The following is a 24343-nucleotide window of genomic DNA, read 5'->3' as shown; positions in this document are numbered from 1 at the left end:
GTCAATTTTGGAATAGGTGTGGTGTGGTGCTGAAAAAAATGTATATTCTGTTGATTTGGGGTGGAGAGTTCTGTAGATGTCTGTTAGGTCCACTTTGTGCAGAGCTGAGTTCAATTCCTGGATATCCTTGTTAACTTTCTGTCTCCTTGATCTGTCTAATGTTGACAGTGGGGTGTTAAAATCTCCCATTATTATTCTGTGGGAGTTTAAGTCCCTTTGTAGGTCACTCAGGACTTGCTTTATGAATCTGGGTGCTCCTGTGTTGGGTGCATATATATTTAGGATAGTTAGCTCTTCTTGTTGAATTGATCCCTTTACCATTATGTAATGGCCTTCTTTGTCTTTTTTGGTCTTTGTTGGTTTAAAGTCTGTTTTATCAGAGACTAGGATTGCAACCCCTGCCTTTTTTTGTTTTCCATTTGCTTGATAGATCTTCCTCCATCCCTTTATTTTGAGTCTATGTGTGTCTCTGCACGTGAGATGGGTTTCCTGAATACAGCACACTGATGGGTCTTGAATCCTTATCCAGTTTGCCAGTCTGTGTCTTTTAATTGGAGCATTTAGCCAATTTACATTTAAAGTTAATATTGTTATGTGTGAATTTGATCCTGTCATTATGATGTTACCTGGTTATTTTGCTCGTTAGTTGATGCAGTTTCTTCCTAGCCTGGATGGTCTTTACAATTTGGCATGTTTTTGCAGTGGCTGGTACCGGTTGTTCCTTTCCATGTTTAGTGCTTCCTTCAGGAGCTCTTTTAGGGCAGGCCTGGTGGTGACAAAATCTCTCAGCATTTGCTTGTCTGTAAAGGATTTTATTTCTCCTTCACTTATGAAGCTTAATTTGGCTGGATATGAAATTCTGGGTTGAAAATTCTTTTCTTTAAGAATGTTGAATATCAGCCCCCACTCTCTTCTGGCTTGTAGAGTTTCTGCCGAGAGATCAGCTGTTAGTCTGATGGGCTTCCCTTTGTGGGTAACCCGACCTTTCTCTCTGGCCGCCCTTAACATTTTTTCCTTCATTTCAACTTTGGTGAATCTGACAATTATGTGTCTTGGGGTTGCCGTTCTCGAGGAGTATCTTTGTGGCGTTCTCTGTATTTCCTGAATCTGAATGTTGGCCTGCCTTGCTAGATTGGGGAAGTTCTCCTGGATAATATCTTGCAGAGTGTTTTCCAACTTGGTTCCATTCTCCCCGTCATTTTCAGGTACACCAATCAGACGTAGATTTGGTCTTTTCACACAGTCCCAAATTTCTTGGAGGCTTTGCTCGTTTCTTTTTATTCTTTTTTCTCTAAACTTCCCTTCTCACTTCATTTCATTCATTTCATCTTCCATCACTGATACCCTTTCTTCCAGTTGATCGCATCGGCTCCTGTGGCTTCTGCAATCTTTGCATAGTTCTCGAAACTTGGCTTTCAGCTCCATCAGCTCCTTTAAGCCCTTCTCTCCATTGGTTATTCTAGTTATCCATTCATCTAATTTTTTTTTCAAAGTTTTTAACTTCTTTGCTGTTGTTTTGAATTTCCTCCCATAGCTCGGAGTAGTTTGATCGTCTGAAGCCTTCTTCTCTCAACTCGTCAAAGTCATTCTCCATCCAGCTTTGTTCTGTTGCTGGTAAGGAACTGCGTTCCTTTGGAGGAGGAGAGGTGCTCTGCTTTTTAGAGTTTCCAGTTTTTCTGCTCTGTTTTTTTCCCCATCTTTGTGGTTTTATCTACTTTTGGTCTTTGATGATGGGATGTACAGATGGGTTTTTGGTGTGGATGTCCTTTCTGTTTGTTAGTTTTCCTTCTAACAGTCAGGACCCTCAGCTGCAGGTCTGTTGGAGTTTGCCAGAGGTCCACTCCAGACCCTGTTTGGCTGAGTGTCAGCAGCAGTGGCTGCAGAACAGTGGATTTTCGTGAGACCACAAATTCAGCTGTCTGATAGTTCCTCTGGAAGTTTTGTCTCAGAGGAGTACCTGGCCAAGTGAGGTGTCAGTCTGTCCCTACTGGGGGGTGCCTCCCAGTTAGGCTGCTTGGGGGTCAGGGACCCACTATAGGAGGCAATCTGTCCGTTCTCAGATATCCAGCTGCGTGCTGGGAGAACCACTACTCTCTTCAAAGCTGTCAGACAGGGACATTTAAGTCTGCAGAGGTTCCTGCTGACTTTTTGTTTGTCTGTGCCCTGCCCCCAGAGGTGGAGCCTACAGAGGCAGGCAGGCCTCCTTGAGCTGTGGTGGGCTCTACCCAGTTCGAGCTTCCTGGCTGCTTTGTTTACCTAAGCAAGCCTGGGCAATGGCAGGCGCCCCTCCCTCAGCCTCGCTGCCACCTTGCAGTTTGATCTTAGACTGCTGTGCTAGCAATCAGGGAGATTCCATGGGCATAGGACCCTCCAAGCCAGGTGCGGGACACAATCTCCTGGTGTGCCGTTTACCAGGCCCGTTGGAAAAGCACAGTATTAGGGTGGGACTGACCCGATTTTCCAGGTGCCGTCTGTTACCCCTTTCTTTGACTAGGAAAGGGAACTCCCTGACCCCTTGCACTTCCCGAGTGAGGCAATGCCTCGCCCTGCTTCGGCTCACGCACAGTGCGCTGCACTGACTGTCCTGCACCCACTGTTTGGCACTCCCTAGTGAGATGAACCTGGTACCTCAAACGGAAATGCAGAAATCACCCGTCTTCTGTGCCGCTCACGCTGGGAGCTGTAGACCGGAGCTGTTCCTATTCAGCCATCTTGGCTCCACCCCGTCTAAATATATAAAATATATATATAAAGTCACAATATTATCTTTAAAGTCACTTCCAATACTTCCTCTCTTTGTGGTTATACCACTAAATGGATGTACATGTCAATTCATTGGTTATTTTATTTTTTAGTTTTGGAATTGCTTGTGTAATTTAATTTTGTTTAAAGTTATGTAAAATAGTAATCTGGGTCCAAAGTAAAATCTTAAGAAACCTATATTCTGTCCCTGTTTCCTTCAAACAATTCCCTTCTTCTTTCCCTGCTTTTTTTAATGGTTAATGCTCCATGATTTGTTTATATATCCACAAACACACACATATTAGTAGTCTTCTCTTCACTGGATAAGGCAATAACATACTCTATACATTTTTTCCTCCTTACTTTTTTTCACTTAACATTATTTCCTGGATATGGCCCCATAATAGTATATAGAGATACACTGTATACTCTATTATACTATGGTGTATGGATATGATATTGTTTATTCAGTAAGTCCCTTATTGACAGGCACTTGAGTTTCCAGTATGCGTTATTTTTCTGGTACTTCTACTGTTACACATGTGCTGCAATGAATACCTTTGTGCATGTATCCTTATATTTTGCGCTATCACTGGAAATGGGATTTCTGAGTCATGGGGGATATTCATATGTAATTTCGCTAAGCACTGCTAAGTCCCCCTTGTTGCAGCTTGGGTTACTGGGAATCTGACTCAGAGACAGAGATAAATGTGTGGGAGTTTTGTGAGGGCATGCTCTCAGGATCAGCAGCTGTGGAAAGGTGAAGGAAGAAGCACTGGAGACAGGGAGAAGTCGGGCTATGAGGCAAATATTTTTTAACAGTATTTTCACTGTTAAGTGAAACACTGGAAGAAACATGTGTCTGTAATAGAAGATTGCTTAAATAAAGTATAGCATATCCTATAGTTATTGAATGAATAATTTTGCAATCGTTAAAAATTCTACGTTGAAAGACTTCTTAAAGGAAATGAAAAATATTCTTGATAAAATAGACAAAATTAAAATATACAGCTCTGCATTAAAATGATGCTAAATTCATTAAAACAATATATTTATAGCCAGGAAAATAAAACATTAGAAAAAAATATAATAAAATATTAGTAATGTGTCTCTGGGGCTAAGTTGGTAATTGGTTTCATCTTCAAATATTTTTGTCCTTTCCAAATACTCTATAATTATAAATTGATGAAAAAGACATTTTTAATATTACCTCTTTGCCTTTTCAGAACCCTTAAACAATAGAAAACTTCTGCCCAGATCACATTAAGATATCTTTCTTTGACCTGATATCATTTATATTGTTTTCATTGATTCACCAACAAAAAGGAGGAACAAATTTTCTTAACGTATCAGTTTTTTTCCTCTTTCTAGTATCTTGTATCCATGTTTTAATTTATCTAAAATATGTGAGTGCCTGTTAAATTCTAGAGACTATTCTAGGCACTGGAATTCCCACAGCATTTAAGTCCATATTTTAGGACTAAGAGAGGTGTAGCAAAAGTACAGGTAATACTATATAAAAATAAATTCCCACATTGTTAGTCTTGATTAATTGTAAAACCTTTATTGAAAAAACAATATGACACTAAAGTATTTGAATACTTGTAATTTCTGTAATGTCCTCAACCAAAATGTTTATGCTTACATATCTTCTATCTTTGCATATCTTTACAAATCAATACATCATTTTTGCTAGCTGTGATTACATGCTGCTACTTTGTATTCTCCTTAAAAATGTTTTCCTATTTTTACATGTGATATTTTTAATGAGAAGTTTTAAGCATAAGTTCTGTAATTTGTTTAACTATTTCCTCTTTCTTGCATATTCAGATATTTTCTAGTTGAGTATTGGGGGTTTGGTGATAACATATATTATCCATACACATCTTTAAAGTATTTTAGAACTGTCCCTCAATGTAAAGACCACAACATGTAACATTAGATTTCTTGTTTTATAAAATATCAAGATATTTGTTCCTATTCTGGACTTTCTCTCAGCTCTTGAAAATCCCATTTATTCTTCTTAATTAGTTTCAACTCAAACACCCTCCTCAGAGCAGTCTTTCCCAGTGGCCATACTGAAATTAGGACTGTCCATCCAGTTTCACTTCATCACATTTCTCCGTTTATTCCTTAAACATTATCACTCTCTATAACTATCTCCACTCTTTCTTGCTAGGGCCCATCTAATCAACCAGAATATAGAGCTCCGTGATCTTGCCTGTTGCGTTTACTGCTTTATTCTCAGTGCCTGGAGTACTTAACATTAGAGATCAACAAATATTTGTAAACTATGTAAATTAAGGAAAAAATATGAATGAATACACATCCAAAACCATAACAAGAGAAAAGGCAGCCTCATATACTAGTGTTAATCCTGCAGACAGCTTCCTACTGTGGAATATGGGGCTGAGGGCTGTGCCAGAGCCTTCCAGCCTCAGCCAACAACAGAGCCAGAGCTAACCAACTCCTTGAGAGTCTCAGAAGGTCAGAGTCTGAGTCTCTGGCTCAGATTTCTCCTGCCTTCAGAGCGAGTCCCATTAGAGGTTTTCAGTGAACATTCCTGCCAACAAATCTTGGTCAAAGGTGCTTGGACTGACCCAGCAGGTTCGTTAACTTCAAATCTCGACTGGAAGGCCCTGGAGCTTCTTAAGAAAGTTTACTGCTGGCCTCCCCCAACTCTGCCTGCCAAGGAGTGGGGCAGTCTCTAAAAACCAACAAAAGCTCCTCTCACATCCTATCCCCAAGGGCACACCTATGTTTATATAACAGGAGGATACGGCAGTTGCTTTAATATTTAAAAGCAAATCCAAAGGCACTTGCCACTGTTATACCATGACAGAAGAGTCTGGAGGAAAAGTTAACCTCAGATATCAACCAGCCACCCATTACACTTACACACAGTATAATCTACAAGCTCTGAAACATATTAGCAGCTGCCCATAGAAAAGTAAATATGTAACTGGGCATGCTGATGAACACGTACTAACATACTCGAGAGGCTGAGGTAGGAGGCTGTCTTGAGGCTGGGAGTCCAAGGCTGCAGTGTGCTATAATTGCACCTGCAAATACCCACTGCACTCCAGCCTGACCAACATAGTGAGAACCTGTCACTATTTTTTAAGTAAAAATTGTAAATGTATACTAGTGGCTTAGGTTTATGACTCTCTTGAGAATTATTTATTTTCTCTGTCCTCAACACAGTCCTGTAGAGTAGGAAAGTCTTTGTCCAAGGAGTTCCAGGTTACAAGCACCACATACCTTTGTGTACGTATCCTTATATTTTGCCATATCACTGGAAATGGGATTCCTGAGTCACGGAGGAAATTCATACGTAATTTCGCTAGGCGCTGCTAAATGCCACTTGTTTCAGCTTGGGTTCCTGGGAATCTGACTCAGAGACAGAGATAATTGTGTGGAAGGTTTATGAGGTTTATATTCAAGATCCATGAATGTAGTTTCCAGGTAAAAACTGAAATGAGGCTAGATCCCAGAATTGCTCTCTCCACCAAATCTGACAAAATGAATGAAAAATAATTAATAAATGGCTGGATGTGGAAGGTTTTTATGATGATGACATACATTGCTATGCACTGGCCAAGGAAAACAGGTGATTGATGGGTGGCCCAGGATGGAGTAGCTCCTAACACCAGTCAACCTCCCATGTACAATGGAAAGAAAATAGTCAAAATCACAAATTCAATAGTTACCAATTAATGCTTTCTAATTCATAGAAAAGTGAACAAATTGGGTGGATAGACAAGAAAAGAAACTTTCAAGTGTAAACTACCCATGTGAGTTCCATCTGTGGTTTGGTGGAGTGGACCTAGCTTACTAGGTCCCCTAAGAGTGGGGAAACCAGGCCTAATCAAAAATCCAAAATCTGAAATGCTCCAAAATTCAAAACTTTTTGAGCCCCACCAACATAATGGCAGAAGTGGAAAATCCCACTTTGGGGACACCTTTGCTTTCTGATGGTTCAATGTACACAAACTTTGTTTCATGCACAAACTTATTTAAAATATTGTATAAATTACCTTTAGACTATGTGTAAAGGTGTATAGGAAACATAAATGAATTTTGTGTTTAGAGTTGGGTCCCATCACCAAGGTATCTCCTTATGTGTATGCAAATATTCCATAACCTGAAAAAAATCAAAATCTGAAACACTATTGGTTGGTCCCAAGCATTTTCCAAAAGGGCTGCTCAACCTATACTATCTCCTTCAATTCTAACAATAATCTTCCAATAATATTGGAAATATAGTTTATTAAACCAGGAAAAGAGTAAACATTATGACATTGTTAGGAATGTTTGTATGTTTAAGCAGGATTTTGGTCTGACGTAGAAATATGAATATATCTGTGCTCACAGGTGAGTAGCATCTGTATTCTGACTATTCCAAATGAGTAATTTATGTACCTGCAATTTGTTACAAAAGTGAGTTTCCCAAATTATTTTCTTAAATCTAACAGGTTAAATAAAATTGTGTGTCTAATATGCATGACTGAGACCTGAAGAGATTTTACCCTGTATTTACCAGCTTAAAATAAAAGAAAAAAAATACATTTACAATTTCAAGTCACCTCTCTGATCATCTATGCCCATATGGTTCAGTGATGATGAAGACAGTTTTTACAGTTTTGTTATTTACTATGATTTATCTGTATTTAAGGAATTAAAAATACAAAAAAAAAGATACTCAAGTGTTGGGGGCTGCAGGTCTTCAAAATGTTTTTTACAGCATCTGATCAACATAGTTCTCTCTAGACCTTTTTTTGACATTATAGATCCTAAGAAAACATCGTTTCTGGATTCTGGTATTTCTGTCCTGTTTATATTTAGCAGAGAGTGAAATAAATCCAGAAAAGTATTTTTACATCATATACAATCTGAACAGAAAAACAAAACAAGCTAAGTGAAGATATATTTGATTACTACCAGTAGACTTCATTACTTTTATGTTCAAGAAAAAATATATAAATTGTTAGACGTTTTACCTTCAATATGTGAAAATGACAGCAGCGCACTTCACACTTACCTTTTTATTCAGTGCTGTACCTTCCTAATTTGGCAGTTTTTTAATCGGCATTCAGAAACCTATCACCCATGTTACCTGTCTGCTTAGGTGTGGTTTGCAAACATTTCCTAACCATACCATCCCATCCCTTTCCTTTAGTCCTCAGTGGCTTCCCCTGCACTTCCAGCTCTGACGTAACACATGCTTTTCCTTTCTTAACCACAGTATTGTTCGCACCTTCACATACTGTAAAGCTTCCTTTGCACAAGATATACCTGTTGATAACTATGTACCCAGATGTAGGTGCCATCAAAGACTCAGTAATTGAGTGAGAGAGTTCTGGTGTGTAGATAACAGTGGCTTTGGAAACAAGCCAGCCTGGATTTAGTAAAAATTAAAGAAATAGGAAAGAAACACAAAAGATGGCTTGACAGTCACAGACAGGTTTAATTTAGAGAAAATAAACCTGAGAGGGGCTTCTGGCCGAGTTAGGTCAGAGACACACTCCCTTACAGACAAAGAGTTTTTAAGGATTCAGGGTGGGAGAGTTTATCAGACGCCTCGACTGCTTCTGTGTCTCTTTGTTGTGCTTATCTGGCAGGGAGAGTTGTGTCTCTGTTCCCATACATCTTTCTGCAGCTGCAGGCATACCCCACTTTTAGCTTCCTATCTTTTAGCTTCCCTAACTTAGTGCACCCAAAGGGAAAGGAATGTGCTTATTAAGGCCCACTGTTTAACTGGGGCCCATTGTATGAAGATGAAGTTTGGCAGTTAACCAAGAGACTGCTCCCACCTCCCTCTGTGCCTGAGCTGTCTTATCTGTGTTTTACTGTCTGCTCTTTCTGGCTGCTTGTAGTGAGAAGTGATTTCCTTGAAATGCATGGGGCTAGAAAGGGAGCTGATGTTTATCCGAGATGTTATCCATCTCAGTGTTTATCCGAGATGACAATGCTCCTGCTCTATCAGGTTTGCTTCCTGTCCCTGCTAGTTATTAGCTAGGAAACATGGGGAAAATTGCCTAGCCAAACTCCATCTTTAAAGTGAGAATAGTAACTTTCAGGTTTACTATAATTATTGAAAGAGATAATACATATGTTAAATGCCTAACATATATTAAACCTTATTAAATAGCAGCTACTTTCATTGTTTTCCACACTTAAACATTGTAAACAGATATTATACAAGATTTAAATATTGGTAACTAGCTGTCTGAGATCATTAGTATTGCCCTTAGGATATTGTCAAATCATCTGTTGAAATTTACCTGATATCCTAACTGCTATGCTTACTCACTTTTCCCTCCCTCCCTCCCCACTTCCCGCCTCCCTTCCCTCTCCCTCCTTCTGTCATCCCCTTCCTTCCTTCTTTCCTCCTTTCCTTTCTTTCTTTATTTTTCTTTTAAGAAACGCCTTTTTATGGAAATATTTCAAAAGGAATTCAAGTTTATTGTGAAAAAGTGCACACAGTACAGAAATATAGAGAGGAAAATGGCAACTCATCCTCCTCCCCACACCACCAGCTCCGGTCTCATGCCTCTGGACAAAGGTAGCCAATCCTAAACGTTTGATATGGATCATCTCAGATGCTTATCTATGTGTGTGTGTGCTCTGCACATTGATTTTTTAGTTAATGTATCATGTTGGAGAATGTCCACCTTTTTACTTTATATTTTTGCAACAAGTTGGCAGAGCACAACCTTCTAGGGTCTCAATGTCTTGCCTTCAGGATGCAGGACAATTGTCTTCTGGCTGTAAGTAAGCTTGTAAGTTATTCTGATCAAATCATCTCCATCCTTTTTTTTTTCCAGTAGATGCTGAGAATACATTACCATCTCCAAATGTAATGTCAATTCATATTTTTATTTTCTTTGTAGCAGTTCTTGCTTTCAGTATTGCGTTTTTGCAGGACATAAAAATAAATAAAAATTTTATTTTTGGTAGAGTGTAACTTTAATCCATAGAAAATGTTCATTTTTAGTTTGTTCCTCTTTGAAATCACTTGCATCCCTTATTAATGCTGATATGTCTGCTTTTTTGTTTTTGTATTTTATAAAATAAAACTTTGTTGATTTTGTCATTTTCAATGCTTTTATGTCACTTAGTTTCAGGTGTGTCTTTTATGAGCAGCTTATATCCAGATGTTTTTAACCTAATCTAACAGCTTCTATTAGATAGAAATTCAATACATTCATATATACTGTGATGATTCAAATGTATTTCTTGCTCTTACCCCCTTTTAATTTTATTTTCTATTTTTAAGCTTTATTTCTTTTTACATTTTTCTTTGGTTGCTACTAACTTTTATGCATTTCTTAAATTTCCTCAACACATTTGTAGATTATACATTTTACTTCTATTTTTGGAGCAGTTATCTTAAATTTTAAATTTAATGTTTAATTATCTGAGAAATATAATTGTACATTCTCCTTTTTTGAAGAAACAAATTATTGAGGCAAAAGCTCTTTTGATCATCTCCTTCAATGTTAGTCCTTTCTCTCTATCTCACAATCCAAAAGAAAACACTCTTATCAGTTTATTGTGGTTGTTTCCTAACATTTTGGACATATATTGACGTACATTTACTTTGCTTTATATTGATTGTGTCTTCCATAAGTTGCATCACCAAGTTCTGCTATTTTTGAAATTGTTTTACTCAACAAATGTTTTGAATATCTTTCCTTGTTAATTAACATAGGCAGACCTATTCTTATTGACTGATAAATAGTAATCCATTGTATGATTAAATGCCAATTTTTATTTGCATTCATATTAGTGAATATTTAACTTCTTCGTACTTTTTCATTGTTACCAACAATTTGCAGTGAACTTCCTAGTACTGCCTCCATGTATACTACTATAGGCTGTTTCTCTTTTTAATGTTATTGGATACTGCCAAATTGATCTCCAGTTTTTATGAAAGATTAGTTTTCTCCACACTCTTGTCAGCACTTAATATTGTCAGCTTTTGAAACATTTACTAATTTTCTGGGTAAAAAATGTTATTATATATAATTTGCATTTATGTGATTATATCTTTTCAAATGCTGAATATCTCAGTTGGATTTCATCTTTCATGAACTGAGCATATACTTTAAAAATATTTTTTGTTTTTTGCTTTTCTGTTTATCCTTAGAATTATTCATATATTCTGAATTCTAATTTTGTATCTGTTCAATCTGTTGCAAATATTTTTCTCTCATATGATCTCACCTTCTTTAACTTTATTTATGCTGCCTTTATGCTAAGAAGTTGTTGGGTTTTTTCTTTAATTCTATGTGGTTCTTGCAGCTTTTGTCAAACATTCTAGTCACTTCCTAGATTCCCAATGCTACTGTGGTTTGTATGTGTGTGTGGGCACATGGAGGAATGTATGCAATCATTTTAATTAGCTGTGGAGAGGATATCTGCAGGTAACTGCAGCTTTCCATATTGAAGTTTTACTACCATTAGCTGAGGCTTTGCCAGGTGCCTGTGAGAAAATGCTAAGAACACTTAGAGTGGAATGTTTTATTATTAAGTCTTGTAGCTCAATGTCATTAACTCCCCAAAATATCTTGAGTTCCAACAGTTAACAAAAAGCCACAGGCAGAACTGATACCTGAACTCTATGACATTTGCCATGTGAGTCTGAAAATGGGATGACAAAACTAAGACATGCCATCTCCTCATTTTCATGCTGAAAAGAAGTTAAAGAGAATCTGCATAAGAGTTACATTTTTCAATAATGTTTTACTACCGGAATAAATAAACTATACTTTTTAAGAAATATAACATTTAATTTTTAATTATAAGAGAAATAGATGTTAATTTTAAAATTTGAGACAATAAAGTTTTATAAAGATAATTAAAATGACCTAAAATCCCACCAGCCAAAAAAAAAAAAAAAAAAAAAAAAAACCCACCACCCAAGACGATCACTGAAGACATTTTTTTTTAACAAAGATATTTTGATAAATATGCTTTAGGTTCTGCTTCTATGTCTAGTTTCATGGTTTTTGATTTTTTTCTCCCAAAATTTGGCTTATTTAGAGCATGGTATCCTGGAATCTAATTTTTAAAGTTTTTCCATTAAGCATTTTTCAAATTATCTAATAATTATTTTAATCACTATGGTTTGCAATCTATTGTTAACCATAATTTATTTAACCAACCTCCTATTGCTTGACATTTACAGTATATACAAATTGTTTTAAAAAAATTCCTGAAATACAAAGACTTCTCTTGATTCATTACATTTTGACCATTCCTTAATAAGAAGTGAATACTCTAACCAGATCTAAGTGAATTTTTAAAAATGGTGTGTGTTTGTATAAATCTTTAAGTGTAGTGTTAAACAATTTACTTGTGATGTGTTCCTAGATCAGACCTATCCTATGGAGAGTCCAAATTTGGTGTTTTTACAGCCTTCCTTTGCAGAAAGTTAGATCGAGAAATTCATAAGCAGTACTACTTTCTCTGGGCATAATTAACTAGTTTTTCTAACTTAATTTGTTTATATGTTTAATTATTTTAAAAGTCAAGAAACTGAAGCCAAAATATTCAACACTTGGTTGACTAAATGCGAGGAATTCCTGGAGGTGTTCATTTAGAAAATGTGGATTTTAAGATATGCAAGTAAGGGCACTACTTCTATAGCGTTTCCTCAAATCTATGACAACATTGATTGTGAGAAATGCCATTATTTTATGTATCATTAAGAAAGATCAGGCAGGGGGGGTGGCTCACGCCTGTAATCCCAGCACTTTGGTAGGCTGAGGCAGGTGGATCATGAGGTCAAGAGGTTGAGACCATCCTGGCCAACATGGTGAAACCCCGTCTCTACTAAAAGTACAAAAAGTAGCTGGGCGTGGTGGTGCGCACCTGTAATCCCAGCTTCTCAGGAGGCTGAGGCAAGAGAATCGCTTGAACCCGGGAGGCGGAGGTTGCAGTGAGCCGAGATTGTGCCACTGCACTGTAGCCTGGCGACAGAGCGAAACTCAGTCTCAAATAAAAAAAGAAAGAAAAAGAAAGAAAGAAAGAAAGAAGAAAGAAAGAAAGAAAGAAAGAAAGAAAGAAAGAAAGAAAGAAAGACTAAACATTGCCAATTAAATGATACTATGCCATCCGTTGTAAAAAAGTGAAAAAATATGCCATAAACATGATAAAAATAAATGATATTAACATGCTAAAATCCTAATATTAGTAAGAATGTGAAGATTGGCATGAACCATGCAATCTTCCTACCTGCACAGAGATTTCTCTATTCAATTAGTTCGATTCAGTGGCTCATTAACTGACTGTAGCCTCATTGTTTCTCCTGTCTCTTCCAGGTGTGGGGAGGATGTCAGGCAGGACCAGCAGCAGCTCCTGGAGGGGATCTCAGAGCTGGACATCAGGACAGGAGGAGTCCCCTCACAGCTGCTGGTGCATGGAGCCCTGGCCTTCCCTCTGGGGCTGGATGCCTCACTCAACTGCTTCCTGGCAGCTGCTCGCTATGGCCGGGGCCGGGTGGTCCTGGCTGCCCACGAGTGCCTGCTCTGTGCTCCCAAGATGGGGCCCTTCTTGCTCAATGCGGTGCGCTGGCTGGCCAGAGGCCAGACAGGCAAAGTTGGGGTGAACACAAATCTAAAAGATTTGTGTCCTCTCCTATCAGAGCATGGCCTGCAATGCAGCCTGGAGCCCCATCTGAACAGCGACTTGTGTGTCTACTGCTGCAAGGCGTACAGTGACAAGGAGGCTAAGCAGCTGCAGGAGTTTGTGGCTGAGGGTGGGGGGCTGCTGATTGGGGGCCAGGCCTGGTGGTGGGCCTCCCAGAACCCTGGCCACTGCCCCTTGGCTGGCTTCCCTGGTAACGTCATCCTCAACTGCTTTGGCCTCAGCATCCTGCCTCAGACTCTCAAAGCAGGCTGCTTCCCCGTTCCCACCCCTGAGATGAGAAGCTACCACTTCCGAAAGGCGCTCTCTGAATTCCAGGCTATACTGAACCACGAGAATGGGAACTTGGAAAAGAGCTGTCTGGCAAAGTTGAGAGTTGATGGTGCAGCCTTCCTACAGATTCCTGCGGAGGGGGTCCCTGCTTACATATCCCTGCACAGGCTCCTGAGGAAGATGCTACGAGGGTCGGGCCTCCCAGCTGTGAGCCGGGAAAATCCAGTTGCCAGTGACTCCTATGAGGCTGCCATGCTCTCCCTGGCCACGGGGCTGGCTCACTCTGGAACCGACTGCTCCCAGCTGGCCCAGGGGCTTGGCACCTGGACCTGCTCCTCCAGTTTGTACCCCTCAAAACACCCCATCACCATGGAGATTGACGGAATCAACCCAGGTATGAAAACAGGAGAGTGCCCAGAACATTAAAGACGTAGGGGAAAGTGGGATTGGCTGACAGTATACAGGACATTGCAGGTACTTACCCGCAGGAAGATTGACCCCATTCTTTTTTTTTTGAGACGGAGTCTCACTCTGTCACCCAGGCTGGAGCGCAGTGGTGCAATCTCGGCTCATGCAACCTCTGCCTCCTGGGTTTAAGCAATTCTCCTCTCTCAGCCTCCTGAGTCCCTGGGACTACAGGCACATGCCACCATGCCCGGCTAATTTTCATATTTTTAGTAGAGATGGGGTTTCACCATAATGGTAAGGCTGGTCTGGAACTCCTGACCTCAGGTGATCCACCCGCCTTGGCCTCCCAAAGTTCTGGGATTACGGGTGTGAGCCACTGGGCCCGGCTGACTCCATTCTTTATCAGGTACTTTCAAGAAGATGGGGGTTGGGACTCTGCTTAAGGTTTAGGAGGGATGAGTCTAAGGAGAAGTATGGATGACTTGAGATACACAGGGGAGAAGCTGTACCACTGGGAGGGGCTGGGAGGCCCCAAGTGGAGATGTAGTCACATAGGAAGGAAGAACTGAGCCTTCTCTATGACTTTTGTCAGGCAACAATGATTGCTGGGTGAGTACTGGGCTCTACCTCCTGGAAGGACAAAATGCAGAAGTCTCACTATCTGAAGCTGCTGCCTGTGCTGGCCTGAGGGTAAGGTCTGAACACCCACATCTGCCACCTCTCAAAACCCTAGAGCTGTGTCATTCTCATCCACTGTCTAGTTCCAGCTCATGGCAATGCTGCCAGGAGTACAGAGATGGATTATTCTGCCCATTTTACAGATTTTACAGATGAAGCAGCTAAATTTCAGGGCATCTAAGTGAGTGACTGAAGTGCCTCGTGTTATCAAGCAAAAGAAGCTCAGTGCAGAATGGACTAGAAGCCAAAACTATGACACTTGAGTTTTTCACCAAAAAAAAACAAAAAAACATTTTATTGCAATTTGATTAACAAGGAGACAGGAGCCCAGCTCAAATCTGTCCCATTGTATTTACTTTAAAGAGTTACTTTATTAGAAAAGGTTTAGGGAGTGGATTCTGTGATTAGTAGGTGATTGATAGAAGGAAAAGGAAGGGCTGGAAAATCCTCGGGCATGGGCAGTTACCTCTTCATGCCTCCTCATGGGTCCCATGTGCAAACTCAGAGGGAGTTAGAATGAAACATGTGGTAGAAATTTGGGCTGTGTGTCAGCAAGCTCATTCTGCACAAACTCTGGTTTTATCTCTTTATCTTGACACCTGAAGGTTGTGTACAATCCTATCACTCTCCAAAATATGCCCTACATCAGAATTTAAATTCATCCTGCCTCCTTGACTCTGGAGGTCAATTCCTACCACAGCTAGGGTCTCTTTTCTGTCAGCATTCTTTCTGGAGCTTGCTTATATCAAAACTAAGAAAAGCAACTCCAGGACTCCAGACAAAACAGATCTCCACCTGTCTGGCGGCCAGAAAGGGAAGCTCTGGACAAAGAGGGAGAGAGAATCAACCTCACTCGCTCTGGACAGGCCTCCTGTGTGTTCACAGAGGACAGAGCAGAGCCCCCCGGTTCATCCCCAACATCAGCGTCACCAGACTAGCTTAGGTCCTGCTAGAAGAGCCCAGGGTTTTGCCTGGCAGAAAGACACAAGACCTTTGCCAGGATCAGCCTGGTCTCTCACCAGTTCATGTCAGGTGAAGATTTATGGTGGAGCTGTTTAAATCCTTGGAAAAATGATTTTACATGCTTTGAAGTCCAAATGATTTTGGAGTGCTAAAATTTGAGAAGTTTCCATGCCTAGCACATAAAAAAGGGAAGCTGGGGTTTCATGGGCATGTTTGTCTAATACCTTCCATCTACACCTCACACACACATCACAAGGCATCACAAGAACTCTAATTCCTCCAACACTTGGTGGAATCACCTGTCCAGGTACAGATTGGCTGCCACACTGACGACCTAACCAAGGCCAGGAAGCTATCTCGAGCCCCCGTGGTGACTCACCAATGCTGTATGGACAGGACCGAACGGTCAGTCTCCTGCCTCTGGGGTGGCCTCCTCTACATCATCGTGCCCAAGGGCAGCCAACTAGGCCCTGTGTCTGTCACTATCAGGGGGGCTGTGCCTGCCCCATACTACAAGCTGGGTAAGTGGAGCGAACATTCAGGGAGGAGGAAGAGCGGCAGATGCTGTGGGAACTGTGGGGTGGTTGCTAAATGGGAGAGGGATGAGGTTTGGTGGAGAGAAAGAGGAAGAACTGTTGGTAGAGAACATGGAGGCAGGAGATATGGAAAACCCTGTGTCCATGGAGACTTCAGGGCAGACAAAGAGAAAAGTCAGGAAGCCTTTTCTTCACTTTACAGCCTATAGACCCCCGTGATAGTAGTTCACACTTACAGTGTTCTTCCAGAGTTCAAATGGTATTTTTCAGCTCAAGGGAAGTTGGGGAAGTGGGTGTGGTAGGTTCCATGATATTTATTCCCAGGTAAGACATCGCTAGAGGAGTGGAAGAGGCAGATGCAGGAGAACCTGGCTCCCTGGGGAGAGCTGGCCACGGACAACATCATCCTGACAGTGCCAACCACAAACCTCCAGGCCCTGAAGGACCCCGAGCCTGTGCTCCGCCTCTGGGATGAGATGATGGAGGCTGTGGCCAGGCTGGCGGCTGAGCCCTTCCCTTTCTGCTGTCCGGAGAGGATTGTGGCTGATGTGCAGATCTCAGCTGGTGGGTGCTCCCAGGGAATCCTCCTAGTCAGTGGAAACCATGTATCTATTACTTTGCCTTTTATGAATGTCCAAAATGTGTAAGCATAATTTTATTAGTAAAGCAAGGGAAAAAGATATAAAAGACATTGACCACTATGAGGATGAAAGAATGTTTACATGTGAAAAACAAATTATTGACATCTGCAAGGTGAGATTTCACTGGATGGTAGAACAATCTCAGAAACTGTTGCACTGGGAATTCATAGATGGCAACCAGATTCATTTCAAGGACAACATAGAAAATCAACTATTTTCTTCAAACATAAGCCAGAGTTGAAAATGAAGAGGAAATATGTAAGGAGGTTTATGGTAAGTACTGAGTGGTTAAAAAGAAAGAGGTACATAGGAAGAGAAATAAGGAACTCTGGATCCCACATGGGGAAAGTTCTTTGGACCTCAATTTTTATACCTTCAAACAAGGACAAAAATTATCTCTGTGATAGAGTGTAAATTTGGACAAAAGTAGTATACATGGGGAAGAAAGGATGACACTGTTCTAGCCCTCAAGGATCTCAGATCAAGTCATAGGATATCATATCTCAGACTGACATGTAAAGGACACTCACACACACAAAATAAAGGTGTCGAATTACAGCAAGAATGACTATGTAAAGTATAACCAAATTCTCCAGGGCCAGAGTGAGGAGGAGGCCACAACTCAGATGTGAGAGACTAAGAAGGGGATTGGGTACTATTCAGTTTCTGACCAAGTAGGGGAAAGCTATTTGCTTTCCAATCAGAACAGAGATTCTGCAATTATTGGGGATAACCAGGATGGTGAAGAAAAGTCCCATAATGGAGAAGAATGAAGGAGATAGTTTGGGCGGACCCTCCTCAATGCTCATCTCTTCCTTCTGTGTTCCCAGGCTGGATGCATTCAGGATACCCCATCATGTGCCACCTGGAGTCTGTGAAGGAGATCATCAATGAGACGAACATGAGGAGCAGGGGTGTGTGGGGCCCCATCCATGAGCTGGGCCACAACCAACAGCGGCATGGATGGGAGTTCCCCCCACACACTACTGAGGCCACCTGCAACCTCTGGTCAGTCTACGTGCATGAAACAGTCCTGGGGATCCCCAGGGCTCAGGCCCACGAGGCTCTGAGCCCTCCAGAGCGAGAGAGGAGAATCAAGGCCCACCTGGGAAAGGGAGCCCCCCTGTGTGACTGGAATGTGTGGACAGCCCTGGAAACATATCTACAGGTACTGAGCAGAAATTCCGGTAGAAGGGGATGACCAGACCCCTCATTCATGTAGCGACCTGGACCCCAGTAGCTCTCCAGCTCCTTCACCACTCCACCAGCCTGGACCACCACCTCCCCTGGAAATGAGAGGGACTGGGCCGCATGGTGGTGCTTCTTGGCTTATACCCCTCTAAGGCAGAGGGAATGGCACCTGTCTCACTCACCTTCTGATTTTGCAATGTAAGAGGAAATGAAAAATATTCTGAAAAAAATAGAAACGTAGCATATTATTCAAGGGCAGAAACTCTGTTAGACATTCCTGCAGCTGAATCACAGCTCTTGCCCTCACTGGTTTTGTTCTTGGTCTCCTAATAAGTGTTCCATAAGTGGTCATTGTTTTGTTTAGTTTTGTTTTGTTTCACCTGAGTTTTATAAGTCAAATGAGTTACGCTTTTTTATAATAACAGAGGGTGTCTGCAATGCAGCTGCATTACAATAAGAAGGCATTGTTGGAGATAAATCTGCTAAGAAAGGTCTCAGCATCCATCACCCCACTTGAAGCCAAAATGATTTAAAATGAAGAACCAGTCAACCCAATAGCAGAACACTGAATTCATAAAGCAAATCTACTTCCTGTGAAATAAACACAAATCCCTGCCCCCTCCCCTAGCCCTGCATTGAATGTCAACGTTTTCGAGTTGTCAATGCTGTTCCCCTTTCAGATCTCCCGCAATGTCTCCCACAGCTCTAGAGATAGGAGCTGTCTGGCCCACATTTCACAGAGGCACACACTATTTTAAAGAATTTAAGCAACCTGTCCAGTAGCCCCCATTTAAATGAAGGACCTAGAACTTAAAATCAGGACGTAATGACAAGCCCCAGGCTTTTGCATTGCCGTACCCTCTCTTAGTTTTTTGTGCCTTTCACTAATTTTCTGAAGAGTTAATGTGAGACAGTCCCAGTCAATGAGTTCATTTTGTATCGCATTCATTTCCATATCCTTAGATAGCCAGTCTGGGGGTATACAGGACCACGGACCACAATGGTAGGTTGCCCCTAAACTGTAAGTTTAAGCCCTAATTCTGCCCTAGTCTGCTACCTACTCACTGTAGAGCCCCGAATATCAGTTCTGAATAGCTCTAGAGAGACCAAGTCTGAGACTTGGCCTCAGGACAAACAGTCACCTTCTGACTCCTCTTCCTGCTAGAGGCCTTCTCCCCAGCATCCGTGCCGCTGCTGCCTTAGCGCAGGTCTCGTTAGTCTCCCCTCAGTGTATTCCAGTAGCCTTCTAAGTTTGTCCCAGCATCTTGCCTCAATCCTCTATGATCCATCTTCCTTACACTCCTTACAAAATAATGTTAATACTCTGTCTATAAAATGCTTACAGTGTTCTCTAGCACATATAGGGTAAAGTCAAAGCTCATTAGCAGGGCATAGGAGGCCCTTCATGACCATCCTCACCAGCACCTCTAGCTACATCTCCTACTGCTCTCACCTCCACATTTACCCTTCAGCATGCCAACCTGCTTATGGTTATGGACACATCTTGCTGTTTTGGCTTCTGTGCCTCCCCTTGTTTGCTTCCTGCTGCTGAATCATGCTGGAACATCTTGTCCATTGGCTGTCAAGTCACTTGTCCAAATTCAGCTCTGTTGTCCCCTTCTCTCCTGGACATCGCCTCCTTGATAAACCAACAGTTTTAGCAATGTGTTTATTTACGTGTGTTTCTCCCTTTGGCCAGTGTTCTCTAGAAGGACAAGAGCTCTTAATGATGTTTGCCTAGCACAGTAGCTGGCAGTGTGTGGATGTCTAATACATGTTAAATGTTTAATAAATGCTTAACTTATTGATGTATTGATTAATAAGTGTCAAAGAGCAAGTCAGTGAGAACAGATGAGCAATAATAAGGGTACAACAGTGAGACTCTGAGGGAGGCCTGGTTTCGGTGGTGTTATCTGTCCTTGGGCTTTTACGAGCTAGAGTCAGAGAATGCCCATCTATTAAAGGGAGAGTGGGGATGTGAAACCCCAGATCCCGGCTAACTGGAAATTTGTATAATCTTAGTGAACAAGGGCCTTCTGCCAAGGACTTTCCGGAGGGCTGCCCCTTATGAAGTATGAGCCACTCTCATTTTTAGCCCCTCAAGACAGGCTGGATTTTTTTCTTTTTCTGCCCTAAATGCAGTGTTCTACGCAACAATTTTGTATCATTGCAGATAGTCACAGGTCTGAGATGGCTATTAAAAAATAAGGATTATTATGATGTCTGGAAAGTATAGTATTGGAGGTTCGCAGCTTTTAGAATCTCAATAGGCCAAATATGTAGGAAGTGAGGGTTTCTCATCTCAGTCAGGCCCAAACCTGTCCTGATGCTGAGGAAAACACTTGAGATCTGGGAAGACAATTTTTTGAAGATACGAATAGTGGACATTTATTATTTACCTCTATTCAGACATTAGGTTTCCCCTGAGCACCCCCACTAGATTCAGGGGGTGTTGTTTTGTGGCCAAGAGGTGGAATGAGCCAATGAGATTGCATTATTATGCAGGGGCAGAGTGGGGAGATAGGGGCACATACCCAGGATGAAGGTAACGATTGAGGGGAGGTGATCATGTGAATGAAATGTATTTAAGAATGCATATGTCACGTCACTTTTGCAAACTTGACACCTCATTCTGTTCCTTCTTTCCCTTTTCAGCTCCAAGAGGCCTTCGGGTGGGAGCCATTCACCCAGCTCTTTGCTGAGTACCAGACCCTCTCTCACCTCCCCAAAGACAACACCGGCAGGATGAATCTATGGGTGAAGAAGTTCTCTGAAAAAGTGAAGAAGAATCTGGTTCCCTTTTTTGAGGCCTGGGGCTGGCCTATCCAGAAGGAGGTGGCTGACAGCCTGGCCTCCCTACCAGAGTGGCAGGAAAACCCCATGCAAGTGTACCTCCGTGCCAGGGAGTAAAGGATGCCCCGCAAGGCGGGAGAGAAAAGGCAGCGTCATGCCGGCAACTCCACCACGGGGCCTTGGCCATGTGTGCTCAGTATCTGGAGCCTGACTAGATGGTGGCCAAGGTCATAAGAAAAAATGGAACCCCTTTCTGAAAAAGGTGCCTTGTGCTTCTTTTTATTGTTTTTCTGCTTACACTATTGCTTTCCCCAAGAGACTTCACCTCTTAGTCTCCCAGAGAGGATCTTTCATCCCGCCATCCTGAGGCTTTTATTTTTGACCAATAGCTCTAAAGACCACGGGCTCCTATAACAACCTGATATCCCTTTCTCATCCCTGCCATCCCTGAACAAGGCTTCTAATTTATTATGCTTTAAGAAGTTTTCAAATAGCAAGCGAGACACGCTGGAATAGTGGAGAGAGCCCCAGGCCAGCTTTGGTTCTATGGAAAATCACTTCACCTCTCTGTGTTTCTGTCTTCACATCCATGACATGAGGATACAAATCTTTTCCTCGAAAAGCTGTTGTTTGATTTCTCCTGGTCCCATAGTGGACTGTTACGGTGTCCAGTCTAGCATGCACATCCTGGGCGCTGAATCTCACTTCAGTGTTGACCCCCTTGGCGTTAGCATTCAGTCCTTGTATATTTAGAGAATGTCAATGTTTTCCCAGACATGGTATCAATAATGGTAGTTGTCAGCAGTATCCTAGCCCTTTCTACATTTTCTCTCCGACTTCTGGAAGGATTCTTGGGTATAACCTAACCCAAAGAAAAATGGCATGTTCTCAAACTGAGTGTCACAGAGCTGTGAGGTTGGGTCTTTGGGGTTAGCTCCATCTTCCAGGGTTTGCCCTTTGCCCTTCAACCAAAGGACAAAGTCACGTTAACAGCTGCTACTAAGTCTATATGCCCATTCGTTCATACCACAAAACAGGCATCTGACTCCTCTGGTCACCATGGAATAAAGGCACTGTCAGTGGTGGGGGGTCCACAGGCACAGTGGGCTTCACTCTGGAATCACAGGACTACTGGGTGCAGGAGACGCAATCCTCACTTAATCAACCCACACCCCAGCATCCCCTGAGCTTTCTCTTAATCTCATTCTAGCCCATCTTGACTCTTCGGTTAGGGGGAGTTCTCATTGGAAATTTGTCTCTGGGATTAACGAGTGTATGCCTAGCTACTTTCTCTGTTTACTTTTAGACCATATTGTTGTTTGTTTTGAATATCATTCCTTAGGCTTCGTTGAGAGTAGAGTGGCTTCCCATTAGGAGAACTAATTTAGGGCATGTCTTTTGCTAAATCCTGTCAGCATATCCTTCCCAATTCTAGATAATTTCCTTTTATTTCTCTAGTACCCTTTTCCAGGGGCTTTACACATGAAAGGTGTTCATGAAATATTTGTCAAAGGAAAGAACAGTAATGACACCTAACACATAATGAGTGATTAGTATGTTCCAGGCATTGTGTGAGCTATTTACTGTGAGTGATTTAATGTTATCTTCCCAGCAGACCTCTGAGGTAGGTACTAGTATCATCCCCATTTCATAGATGAGGAAACTGACACTAAGGGACATAAAATAAGTTTTTTGAAGTCATGAAGTGAGTAAGAGGAAGAGCCAGGGCTTAACTGAAGCCCACAGCAATGAAAACATTGTGGAACTTATTCTTCCTGAATGGCTTACAATTTAAACAAAATGTCACCTAGAAAATAGATGAAAATATGTTCAACAGAGTCTGGATTTTTCCAATGTTTACTACTGAATTTTCATTCAATAACAAATTTAACTTCCAAAAAGGTGTTGGTATCTGATTTTCTGCCTGCCTCAGAATGTGATTTGTCTGCCTTTGGGTAATCCAGCCTTGGGTAGAAAAGGAATTTGAACCCAAGAAATTTGACTCCAGAGCTGGTGTTCTTTTTTAAACCCCCCTTTAAGTTCTGGGATACATGTGCAGAACGTGCAGGTTTGTTACATAGGTATACTTGTGCCATGGTGGTTTGCTGCACCGATCAATCCGTCATCTAGATTTTAAGCTCTGCATGCATTAGATATTTGTCCTAATGCTCTCCTTCCCATTGCCCCCAACCTGCAACAGGCCCCAGTGTGATGTTTCCCTCCCTGTGTCCATGTGTTCTCATTTTTCATCTCCCACTTATGAGTGAGAACATGTGGTGTTTGGTTTTTTGTTCATGTGTTAGTTTGCTGAGAATTATGGCTTCCAGCTTCATTCATGTCCCTGCAAAGGACATGAACTCATTCTTTTTCGTGGCTGCATAGTATTCAATGGTATATATGTGCCATATTTTCTTTATCCAGTCTATCATTGGTGGGCATTTGGGTTGGTTCCAAGTCTTTGCTATTGTAAATAATGCTGCAATAAATGTATGTGTGCATATGTCTTTATAGTAGAATGGTTTATAGTCCTTTGGGTATATACCCAGTAATGGGATTGCTGGGTCAAATGGTATTTCTGGTTCTAGATCCCTGAAGAATCACCACGTTGTCTTCCACAATGGTTGAACTAATTTACACTCCCAACAACAGTGTAAAAGCATTCCTGTTTCTCCACAGCCTCACCAACATCTGTTGTTTCCTAACTTTTTAATGATCGCCATTCTAACTGGCATGAGATGGTACCTCATTGTGGTTTTGATTTACATTTCCCTAATGACCAGTAATGATGAGCTTTTTTTCATGTTTGTTCGCCACATAAATGTCTTCTTTTGCCCACTTTTTGATTTTTTTTGTTGTTGTTGTAAATTTGTTTAAGTTCCTTGCAGATTCTGGATATTAGACCTTGTCAGATGGTAGCTTGCAAAAATTTTCTCCCATTCTGTAGGTTGCAGAACCGGTGTTCTTAACAGTGATGTTAGGGTAAAATGATGGATATCACTGGGTTTAATAGATTGCCCTAGAGACAGAGACAATGTCTGGCTTCTTACACACACACACACACACACACACACACACACACACACACACACTGGTAGCAGTTGGCCGGAGCCTGTAGCTCCTTGTCTCTCATACAGAGAGACTGTGACTTTGCCTCTTGTTTTTAAGTTTATAGTTAATTGTAACTGCAATACTCTCAGATCATTTTGTCTATTCATAGAAACTAATTTGCTGCCAGTGATAGGGATAATCCATGATTTCTGAGACATTTACTTCCATAGTTTCACAGTTCTAAGTCTAGAAAAATTATTAGAAGAAAATTATTGGATGGTCTTGGAACCAACCCAAAGAAAACAACATGTCCTGTGAACAGTAGGATAGAGACTGAATCTAGCTTGTCTCACTTTGGAACTAGTTCTTATAATTTCCCTTGGACTGTATATTTTTGTCCAATCACTACTGTACAGG

At 41.4% G+C, this 24343-nt stretch overlaps 1 protein-coding gene across 3 annotated transcripts in view; it reads left to right on the top strand.

Moving 5' to 3' along the window:
- TCAF2 (TRPM8 channel associated factor 2) overlaps positions 1–23709 on the top strand; it is a 39810-nt gene extending 16101 nt beyond the window's left edge. The window contains exons 2-8 of one of the 3 annotated variants that reach the window (XM_058427575.1): positions 9196–9307; positions 13071–14062; positions 14669–14766; positions 16025–16238; positions 16578–16817; positions 17725–18062; positions 20741–23678. In XM_058427575.1, the coding sequence (XP_058283558.1) occupies positions 13291–14062; positions 14669–14766; positions 16025–16238; positions 16578–16817; positions 17725–18062; positions 20741–20995 (1917 nt within the window). In that variant the 5' untranslated portion in view covers positions 9196–9307; positions 13071–13290 and the 3' untranslated portion in view covers positions 20996–23678. Of the gene's footprint in view, positions 1–9165; positions 9308–13070; positions 14063–14668; positions 14767–16024; positions 16239–16577; positions 16818–17724; positions 18063–20740 lie in introns of all 3 variants that reach the window. The other 2 variants (XM_058427574.1, XM_032762032.2) reach the window with 2 other exon arrangements.
- The last annotated feature ends 634 nt before the right edge of the window (positions 23710–24343 follow it).

This window comes from Hylobates moloch, unplaced genomic scaffold (genome assembly GCF_009828535.3).
Source record: "Hylobates moloch isolate HMO894 unplaced genomic scaffold, HMol_V3 SCAFFOLD_1, whole genome shotgun sequence".
Lineage (NCBI taxonomy): Eukaryota > Metazoa > Chordata > Mammalia > Primates > Hylobatidae > Hylobates > Hylobates moloch.
This window is presented reverse-complemented; position numbering and strand designations above follow the sequence as displayed.